Source organism: Leopardus geoffroyi, chromosome B3, assembly GCF_018350155.1.
Source record: "Leopardus geoffroyi isolate Oge1 chromosome B3, O.geoffroyi_Oge1_pat1.0, whole genome shotgun sequence".
In the NCBI taxonomy this organism is placed as follows: domain Eukaryota; kingdom Metazoa; phylum Chordata; class Mammalia; order Carnivora; family Felidae; genus Leopardus; species Leopardus geoffroyi.
The window spans coordinates 33,361,209-33,372,135 of record NC_059337.1 but is presented as its reverse complement, the minus strand read 5'-3'; the positions used below and the strand labels follow the sequence as shown (position 1 = coordinate 33,372,135).

General features: G+C 48.6%; 1 protein-coding gene across 3 annotated transcripts in view; it reads right to left on the bottom strand.

Annotated features, from left to right (window-relative positions):
- Window positions 1–1,049: 1,049 nt before the first annotated feature.
- ADPGK (ADP dependent glucokinase) overlaps window positions 1,050–10,927 on the bottom strand; it is a 28,791-nt gene continuing 18,913 nt past the window's right edge. Inside the window, exons 4-8 of one of the 3 annotated variants that reach the window (XM_045449159.1) lie at window positions 10,590–10,710; window positions 6,026–6,222; window positions 5,319–5,417; window positions 2,508–2,625; window positions 1,050–1,786 (exon numbers count right to left, since the gene is read on the bottom strand). In XM_045449159.1, coding sequence (XP_045305115.1) covers window positions 1,587–1,786; window positions 2,508–2,625; window positions 5,319–5,417; window positions 6,026–6,222; window positions 10,590–10,710 — 735 coding nt within the window. In that variant the 3' untranslated portion in view covers window positions 1,050–1,586. Of the gene's footprint in view, window positions 2,626–5,318; window positions 5,418–6,025; window positions 6,223–10,589; window positions 10,711–10,927 lie in introns of all 3 variants that reach the window. The other 2 variants (XM_045449158.1, XM_045449157.1) reach the window with 2 other exon arrangements.

The window sequence follows — 10,927 nt, the reverse complement described above, 5'->3', positions numbered from 1 at the left end:
CTTCCACAAAGCCTGTCCTAGGTCATGAGTCCAGCCTTCCTTCCAAAGATTAGCTGACTCCTCTAAAGGGTGGGCGTTCAGAGGGGCGCATGTACATTCCCGACTACACGCATTCAGGCACATGTAAAGATTCACAAAAAGAGTACTTGCCCCTGAGTAGGATGCATCTTGATACCTTTTGTGTTAACCACCAAATTGATTTCGTGACTATCAATACTTCAAGACCCATCTTTTGAAAAATATTGCTCTAAGGTACGCGCTGATTACACTTTATTGACAACACCAGAGCAAACTGGAGAACTCGCATAGACCAAGGGCAGGGGCCAGTAGACAGAACTTCTATAGAGACAGATGGTAAGAAAAAGTCACATGGAAAACATCAGTGCTCCCCAAGTTTTAGGTTTATAACGTAAACAAGGAGTTATTCCAATTCTTGGGAAAACAGAAATCTCTTCTCACTTAAGCCTTTCTAATACAAATAGGCTAGAAAGTAGGTGTTTATTTTTAACCTAGGTTGGAAGCAGAGACTGATGAAATAGCAGCCAGAGATTTCCTTAATAAGCTATTTGCTTTGAGTTTCAAGCTCTAGGCTTACATTTTCTTTGAAGGAGTAATCAAGCCTTTCCTTCTTATCCAAAGCGGGAAAGGAGAGGTCATAAATGAAGAATCTGAGGTAGCTTTGCAGTTCTAGAAGCTGCTATGAGCCAGGTATGAAATGGTCATCCCTGACCTAAGTGGGCCTGCCACCCGCTGCCATATTTATACTGTTCTTTGAACTGAGAAGACTCACCAAACACTTTCAAACTGTTTCACAGCGGCTTTGCTGCTTGAAACTACTGTCTTCTGTCGCCTTAAACCAACAGAGGACAGACCTATATATAGCTCAGGCTCAGTGTGTGGGGCTGCCTGCCCAGTGAAAGGAAGACAAGATAACCAAACACCTGAAGAGCAGAGTAACGTACAGCTCACACCTTAGTCAAGGTCAGAAAGATTCATACTTTACCTGGCTCCAGAGTGGTGGGGAAAGAAACAAAATCACAGACTTAGGATTCCTGAAATGTAAATTATTTTTAATATATTTAAAAGCACACAGAAGTCTCCTTGATTTATAAAAAAATAAATACATGACAGATTTATTCATGATCTTGGGGCTCTTATGAGGTAAAACTTTTTAATGGATGTGGTGCGTCGATGTAAAACAAACATGATCTGTTACACACAAGCATATTCCAGTTGTAAAAGCAAATTCCTTCAAGGATCCGAACGAACAAAGATCAGTCCTCCACTGTGGAAAGTGTGTCCAGAGCTGGGGGAGGGGACCGGGCCCAGGCTGGGGTCCTCTGACCAGCCAGCCTACAACCTTCAGAGCCAGGGCACGAAGACAGGGCCCAGCAGCTCCCATGGCCGCTCTGCAGGTCAGCCAGGCTTCTGAACAAATGACGAACGCGGGCCCCCCGCAAAGGCTGCACAGGGCTCCCGGCCTCTGCTGTGACTGTGATGCACGGGAGTGACTGTTTTGTCCTCATTTGTGGCTCTGTCTTAAGGTTGAGAGCAGAAGACTCAGAAGGTGTGCTCATTAAATATTTTCATTGTAACACTGAATGGAAATCAAGATCCTGCCCGGGAGCGCGGAGCCCAGAAAACACGGGACCCTCACGCTGGGCTTTACTGGAGACCGGGAGTTCGGGTGAGCGAGCATGCGCTTCCTCGGGGGGCAACAGGGGAAGTGCTTTCTCCAGCTGACATGCTCTCCAGGGCAAAGTCTGGCCTAAGATACTTGGCAAGGCTGCGTAAAATGGGAATATGGGAATCAAGTTTTACCCCCGTAACACACAACATAAAAAACCAAAAATCCAGTCTCGTTAGTAGACAGCTAAATTTTGATTAAAACCTGAAATGTTTTTGTGAAATCTTCAACAGGCTGGAATGTATCTGATACAGTTTAATCTGTTGTCTCTTTGGCTATCTTTCAATTAGATCTAGAAACTGTTCTGACACCCTCCATCCTATTTTGCCTGTAGTTCTTACATCGGCTAGCTCTCCTTAGGGAAGTGACCCGTAGCCACCTCCCTAATAGTGAGGGCGGGCCTCTGAATAGAAGAGGCCTTCGGCAGAAATGGCATCTCCGAGGCCCACGGTTCGAACGGGATCTTTACACACCAGTACTGGTGTGAAGTGGAAGGATACCCCCTCCCTGTGCCACTCTGCGACCGGCCTGCTGGGGTCTATCACGATCCTGGAGCCGGCCTCTGAGTGGGAAGTCATGAACTCGCGGGGCGCCCTCAGGGACACTCGGCTGGCATCTATGGTCTCTGTCGCGCAGGCCTGTGTCCCGGCTACGCGAGCTCCCGCAGCCACAGCTGCCAGCTGGTTGGCCCAGTGTCCATCTACGGTTGCCAGGATGTGGTAGACCAGCGTGTGGAAATGGATCCTGGTGAGGTCTGAGGCTCTGCTTTTACTCCTCCCATGTTCCTTCAAGATCCAAAAGAGGATGTCGCTGACCATACCCACATCAGGGACACCATTCCAGGAAGAGAGGGACGAGTGAGGTCCAGATGCCGCCTGGCTGAGAAATAACAGCTCCTGTTCGTTCAGCCCAAGGGAAGTCACCGCGGGGAAGACCTGCTAACAGAAACAAAACGGAGGTTTCTTCCTGATGAACATCCAACTCCCAAGATGCCTCAGGACACAGCCAATGACTGAAGTCAGGGAAGGCAGGCAGTATGGCATCTTTCTTCCTACCACAGGACTCCCCACCCCTGATGCACACGCTGGGGAAGTGACGGACCACAGGTTGCTGCTCTGGCTACTGCACCTCTAACTACACCCTCATTATCACTTGGGATTTGACCAGAAAGTTGCAGTCACACCGTTTTAGACTTAGTCTTCTGTTATATTCATCTAAGACAAAGGGCAGAGGGAACACTTATTTCGTATTGCTTTCCATGGGCCTCGCTTTTGCCTTTGCATACACAGCAGACCCTCTTCCTACTGGTGGGACGGGGTTCCCGGTTCCTGAACACCAGCAGGTGCTGTACCAGTAAAATGAGGGCCCTACCAACACAGTCAGGGTCACATGGTTCCGTGTACACAACACCAAGAAGCAAAGAGAAACGTTTCAGGTTAGAGCTAAGCTTTTTAAGCAGGTGTGGGGTAAGGAAGACTGTATTCAGTAATAACCGTGTGCAAAAGGGTACTGAATGGAAGCCACTAAGCCTGTTTCTGTCTCAAGGGGAACCACTGTGTCTAACTCACTATCTCTTACTCAGCACTTCTCTCCTTAGAGCCAGAGAACTGCACATAAGGTTGTGCAAGAGAAAGGAGCCCCTGGAGGGAGGGCGGGAGGGGGAGGGGTATGTGTGGGTGCATGTGAATATATTTATTATTTAAAAACCAATATGGTCTAGGGGCGACTGGGTGGCTCAGTCGGTTGAGCGTCTGACTTCAGCTCAGGTCATGATCTCACAGTCTGTGAGTTCGGGCCCCATTTAGGGCTCTGTGCTGACACCTCGAAGCCTGGAGCCTGCTTCGGATTCTGTGTCTCCCTCTCTCTCTGCCCCTCCCCTGCTCACACTCTGTCGGTCTCTCTAACATTAAAAAAAAAAAAAAAAATTAAAAAAAAACACAAAACAACAAAAAGAAACAAAAAACCAATGGTCTGTACCTTTGCCAATGTAATTTATGGCATGTTGTGTGCCGGGCCCTGAGTGGATGGCTTTATTTCATTCCATTCTTACTGTAACCCTCTCAAAGGAGGGATCGCCTCTGTTTTACAGATAAGGGAACTGAGGCTCAGAAAGGTTAAACAGACACACAGAAAATGAAATAAAAATGGCTTTTTTTTAAGTGAAAAGATAACCTCAAAAGAGAATGCAAATTAAAAACTCTACTGAGAAATAGCAAGTGTGAAACCCAACGTAAACCGTGGGCTGTGGCGACCTGAGTGTAGGGTCAGGCACTCACAGCTGTGACACTGCAGGGCAGCGAGGTGCCGACGGGGGAGGTGGTAGGCTTGTGTGTGGCAGGTATATGGGAATGCACCACGTGCTACTCACTGTTGCTATGAACTAAAACTGCCCTAAAAAGTAAAGTCTATTAAAAGAAGACACAAATATTCAAGTATTTTTCACCTATCAGATTGGTAAAGAATACAAGTTTCTAATCACATTCTCGTGGCAAGGAAAAGAGGGAATAAACACTTGTAAAGATTTCTAGCAGCAGGAAATGGGCACAGCTCTCACGAAGGGTGTCTTGGCAGCATTAAATTTACAAAGACCTTCTCTGCTCCACCTAACAGCTCTTCTGAGAATTCAACATATGTACCTACTTGCTCTCGGGGAAATGAAAATCCTGTACAAGTTTCTCCCCTGCCACCTCCTGATGGGCCAGCAAAGGACAGAAACCAAGATGCCCAAGATGGTGCAGGCTAAGCAACCTGGGCTCCCTTTCACTGCCTGGCTGTGAAAACACAGGATGCTTCCCAGGGGATGGTGGAGAAAAGGTCTCTAAAGTCCCATCAGTGAGAAAAAGCAAAATGCATAATGGTCTGTGTTCGGTGTGCTGTGCTATCTTTTGGGGTAAAAAAAAGGACAAAAAAATAAGGATATATTCCCACATTTGCTTATACTTGTACACAGTGACTCTGGTAGTATACGGATAAAACCAAGAACGTTACTAACAGTGGCAGGGAGACTTCTCTGTATCTTAGTATTTTTTGGGTTTTGAACCACATGAATATATTACCCATTAAATAGGTTAAATACTAAAACAATGAAAGGTTAAGTAACTTGCCTAAGTTGATAAAGCTAGAGAGTGGCAAACTGGCATCCCAACCCCGGCTTCCGAAGTCTGTGTTCAAGCACCACACTCCCAGATCTACCTAAGCACTGCTGTTGTCCAGAGGCAGGAGTTAAATACCTTGGTGCCTGGTGGTAAGGGAGTGAAGCTCCCCCAAAGTTCTTCTCCTCTGAGCTTCTGGAGTTTCAACTGAAAGCAGCTGAGCTGGACCTGTGGTTTTCTCCTTGGAGTTCTACCGCAAAAACCATTCACTTTCAACTTCTCCACTCCGGGAGAAACAGGACCCACAAATCCATCAGTTACGCTGCCATACTTCTAACCTAGTAAGAGATCCTGTTCCAGAATGGCCATGACTCCTTATCTGGATCTCCATGGCCCCAGGACTGCATGACAGAACATCCACACCTCAGTAAGCCGGCCCCTGAGCCCAAAGAGCTGGCCCCACTGGACAACGGCACTTCTCAGCAAGGCCCACGAGGGTGAGGGCGCCAGAGGGCCTCACGTGCTGCCCATGTGGTTACCTGATGCACAATGCTCCTCATGAGCTCCCTGTTGGTCATACTGGCCAGCTCTAGGTGAACTGGAATACCAGTGGGGATGTCAGAAATGGAGGTCACAACCTGCGAACAGAAGAGGGCAGCGGTGCCATTAAAGACAGAAGTCATGCAAGAGGGAAGAAAGGGTCAAGGCCGAGAGGCAGTGCCTCGGGTCACTGCCTTCTTTGCCTCATCATAAAAGCTCTAAGCCTTGGGAGTCACCACAGCCTCCAGACAGGGGACACTGTTCCCAACAGGGAGGCGCTGGGGTCACAGACTCAGGGCACTGAGAACCGCCCCTGTCTGCTCACAGAGCCAGCCTATTCCTGGGGGCCTACATGGAGCGGCTGGCTCCAACCGCTGCAGAGCCTACAGGAGCCGCGGCACAGCTGATGTGAACAGATGACACACACGACACAGAGGACGCAGACCACAAACACCGCGGCAGCCACGTCCAGCGTAGCGCAGGGTGCAGAGGCTGAGGCAAGAGGTCCTGCCCTGTCCTACTCAAGCTGCCGTCCGTGTGCCTGAAAAGAGCACCAGGAGGCAGGCCTCAGAGCCGGCTGCCACGAAGGGTCCTGCGGAGGCCAGGACCGAGGACCAGGCAGCGCAAGCTGCAGAGGCGGAGAGAGGCAGGAACCTGAGGAAAAACACCAGCTGAGATCCGTGAGATTCTGTGACAGTGCTATTACCTCCAAGAGCCTCTTCCTCTGGAGCTCCTTGCTTTGTCCCTCCATCATGTGCAATCCAGAGAGGACCACCAGGTCTGGCTGAAACTCCTCCAGGCTAGACACAAACACCTCCAGCATATTCATGGCCCCGTTGGAAAGGTCGTGGGAGAAGATGAAGCGGTTGGCATGGGGAGCTTTTAACCGGCCCCACTCCTCCCCTAGAAAAGCCCAGTCAACACAATGGGAAGAAAAGGAAGAGGCTTTAAGTCTCCTAGCTGTGGGGGGCTAGCAGGGGCCTCACTGGAGCCCTGGCTCTGGGCATGCTGGCCGCTGGCTGCTGGCTGAGTGCAGCCCAGCTACAAGGGCCCAGCCAAGCACGGCGCTGCATCCAGGAGGACCGTGGCCAGTAACGAAACAAACAAACCAAACCCCAACCCCAACCCCAGAAAACAACACACGCGTCCTGGGTGCTCTATGCCTTTGGCAAGGGGCTGGCAGTTAGTCCCGGGAAGGCTCCACTGCCCGCTGAGCTCTCACATACAGGATACCTGTGTCTCTGCCTACGGGACATGCTATCTTTCTTGAAGCACTTGCCGACTTGCAGCTGTGCCCCGGCCACCTTTCAGTTAGCCAGGACCTACAGAGGCTGAAATTCCAAGAGTCAGGCTGACTGCAGCCTTTCCTCCCTGCTGTCACGGGTGGTTTCCCTGCACTTGATCCAGAAGGCAAGAGTATCTGGCTGCTCTAGCTTCCTGTGAGTGAGCTGCTTTGAAATAATGCCTGCTCCAGACCAAGGTTAAATGCTACTTCCTCCCTAAGTGGCTGCTGACTGCTCCAGCCTGAGGTGTATCCACAGAGATTTCCCTCCACATGGTTTGAATAGCATTTTGCTTTGAGCTATCTCTTCTACTTCTACTGTTCTGAACTAGTACTCAAACTTATACCATCCCTTAACTTCTTACACATTTGTGCCACATCTCCCCAAATGGAATGCCAGACTGTACGCCTCTGATTCTCGCAGTACTTGTCACAGGCCCCTGTGGAGAGTGCCACTCAGCATCTGCTGAACTGACGCCAGCAGAGGGAGGCCAGATCCACAGTTGACTGGGTCTTCTGGTGGGGGGAAGGAGCTTAGGATCTGGGCCTGCCCACGGGAGTGGCTCTCAGCACCTGCCACACATCAGAATCTCCTGGGGAGCTGAGTTTTAAATGTCAGGTGGTGAGGTCCACCGCTGGAGATCCTGACGTGTAGGTGAGTGGAGAGCTACCTATTAGGACCCCACAGTTGCCAAGGTTTGAGGAGTGCGCTATGGCTGGGAGTCCTGAAGCAGGACAGGCGACAGGGGCCCTCCTCAGGCTCACCTGTGAAGCCTCACAACTGGAGCACAGCGCTCTTTCTTCTCTCAAGACTTGATAGAAAATCTGGAAACTCAGTCAAGCCAAGGGCCACTGCTACTAGGCTTGCTACTGCTTAGGGCAATTCCTAAATGAGCCCCTGCCAGCATGGAGGTACTTCTAGAGACTCCAGGGGCAAGGATTTATTATCTGGGCTTCTACAGCTTTTCCTCCAAATGAAGGATTCATCCCATTTACAAAATTAGAGTCCATACGCTGAAGCCTGGTTTCATACTGGTTCTAACATATTTCCTGGATGTTCCTTTAGAAAGTTCTTCCCCAAGGCAGGCAGACCCAGCAGAGGGTTTCCTCCTACTGCAGGCTGATTAACGGACTCCAGTCAGCAAACTGCTTCCTCCTTTCTACAACAGGTCTCCCCAAACAGAAGCCTTGCCTCTCCATGGGGAGTATGCATGAGTGTGCAGGGCTGACTCTGGGGCGGGTGCCAAGGTGGGGAGAGCCCATCCTTCCTTTGCTTTGAGTTCAGCTTTACTGAATCCATTCTTCTGAAAAACATATTCTAGGTGTATAAAAATCTACGAAAGCAGAAAAAGACATTTCCTATTTACTAAACCCCAACACAACGGTTATGTCCGTTAAAATGCCACATGCTTTCAACTCCTGGCCCCCAGCTTACTATTTGTCCAAAGAACATACCCAATAATGGTCCACACAGCTGAGTGCAACACTCTCATCCTGCCTCATCTTCAAAGACCCAGAGCAAGCGCGGCCTCCCCTGCAAAGTCTGTCCTAACTCTGCCGATCCCAGTAGACTCGGCCGCTTCGGCCCCTGGGCCACTGCTGTAACCGCTTCAGGATGTGGCACATGATTTTGTAATCATCTGCTCAGGAGCCCATGCGCTGTCATGAGCTGTGAGCTGAGCACAGGGCCCATGTCTGTCACCAGCCCCTCCGGCCTCACACTGCCCCGCATGCAGCTGGTGAACAAATGAATGAGCAAAGGAACAAGCGAATGAGAGGAAAGACTGAGGACTTCAATGCCCATGACAACAAAAAATATGGATATGACTCCAAATCCCAACCACCATCCCCCAACTGACAAGACTCTGCACAAGGGGAGAAATCCACGCCAGCGTCCTGCAGAGGGCAAGACCTGGAACTGACCCTTAAGGAGCGAGGCTTCTGAGAGGCACTGCCTAACTTACCCCCAGAGAAAAAGCAACTTAGCATTCAAAGTAATTTCCCCAGGGAAAAAAGGAGAGAGGCAAAACACACAGGCCTCTGCAAGGCAAAGACAAGGAGGGAAGTGGAGAGCTGCTCCCTGGCTGTTCCCACAGGACACAGGACTGATGGAGTGGCCCGAGGGAGACAGAACGACTGGAACGCAGACAGGGTGAGCCGGGAACCTCCATGCCCCCCTGTTCTCACAGAGCTCCGAACGTGTTTCTCTAAGGGAGCCCTTCACTCAATTTACCATCCTGCCCTTCGGCCACGAAGTCAGCAAAACCTGTGCAGTGACTCAGTGCACTCCCGGGCCAAAGCCTGGAAACAAGCTTCTCTGGGCAAGTCTGGCAGAGGAGGAGGAGGAAATGAAAGGTGACAAATCCTCTCTGGGAATTTATTCATCGAAATTTGAGAGAAGGTGGGGACGGACTTCTGTAAGAGAAGTGACCCGAGGGTCTGCCACCAGACTAGGTTCCCTCCAGGGCCAGTAGACTGTAACTTCATATGAAGTTCAATGGGAGGCCCTGCTTTGTTCTAAGAAAATAAGACCCAGAAGAGAAAAACTGAAGTGTGGGGTTCATAAACCCGAGGATGGAGATAGTCTGCTTTCAAGACAAGCTGTGCCATTTTCTTACCTCCACACAAGGCATAGCTGTCAAATCCAACAGCAAAATCATACTGAAGAGAGCAGTCTCCCCACCCTGCGGTCAACAGGGAACATGACAGAAACCAGGAACTAGAAAGGTCCTCAGTTCACCATGTGAGCGCCAGCAGGGTGCAAGTGACAGGACCCCGGAACTGGCAGCAGCAGCAGCACCTCAAAGGCATTGTTAGCTCTTCTAGACCCTTCCAAGTCAACAGTCCTGTTCGTGCCTTCCACTGAAGGAGCTCACAGTACACAGTAACCTCTTAATCTTTACCACAATCTTCAGGCAGTAAGAATGATCATTCTGAGTTTCTGAGAAACTCAAAACTTGTATATGATTAAATGTGAACTGCCCACTGCAACACCTTGTCCATAAAGTTCAGATCTTACCCTTCCTAAAGTTAGGAAGCTTCCTGCTCCCAATAAGCACCCAAGAGAGAACCAGAAACAATTCCTTTTTTCATACATGGAGGAAAAAACCAATTTTTAAGAAACACTCTATTTCATATCTTAAAGTTAATTACTCTAGAAGGTGAGGTTCTCTTAATTGACTTGGAAGCAGTTCACTGAAGCTTATTAAGTACTGCTTTAAGGGACCAATTAGTCTGTTTATATGCTTGAGTCTTTAACTTAATAATGTGTTGAATCAGAAATTCAAGAGTCTGAATACCGAGCAGAGAAAAGATCCAACAGCAAATACACAGAATTAAATACAGTTAAAATATGTTTAGGTATTTAGGATTCTCTGAGAATCTGATCTGTAGTTTATGTAATACGCAAAATCTACTGGGAATGACACCAGATGAGCTGGATTTGGACTGATAAAACACTGGAATATTATATAATGGGAAATAATATAAGTGTTGTGAAATACAAACACTTCCACTTACACACCCAAGGGAAAATAAAATGCTTCAAAAGACGTTTGCCAGAGGCTTGGAATCAATCAATCCTAAGCAGCTTGGAACAGTTGGCCAGAAAAGCCTAGGGCACAATCCAGCACAGTGTTGAACAGATGTTACCTGCCCTTCTCTTTCCTTAGTAATAAAGAAAAACTTTGTATATTTATGTTTAACACATTTTCGCTCAAGATGCCTACTTTCCTATAGCTTGATTTCTCACGGGTTTAGATCAGTTGTTTGTAGATCTGAGAATTTTCTTCAATATTGGAATATTCCATCATTCTTGAGACAATGGCCAGTATCAGCTCAGCAGAAGCAAGAGGTCAGGAAACTTTCGGTAAAGCAAGAAAGGGTCCCACCAATTTACAAAGACAAATTTCCAGCATAGTCACACCCCAATCTGACAACACACGGTTCCCTGTCCAGTCTCACACCATTACTTAGTCATTTCTCTTACCTGCTTGATACTCTAAAATAAGGTGGAACTCATCCACTTCCTGCAATGACTCTGGTGGAACAAATACATTATCATCAAGAAGTTCATGTAGCTTTGGGCCAACTGGACCGCAAAGAAGAACCTGGAGACAATAAATAGGAAACCTATCAGAAGACCTGTCCCTGTTCCCATGGAATCTATACAGTAAAAGAAAAGGTACATCCAGACCACTTCTATTCATTTCAACAAAAAACTAGAATCCAAATCTAAATTCCAAAGTTTTTGGTCTGGAGGGGCTATTACCAGGACTTAGGCCTCTGGAAGGAATGGCCACCAGAAATGAGGGGCTGACAAAAGAC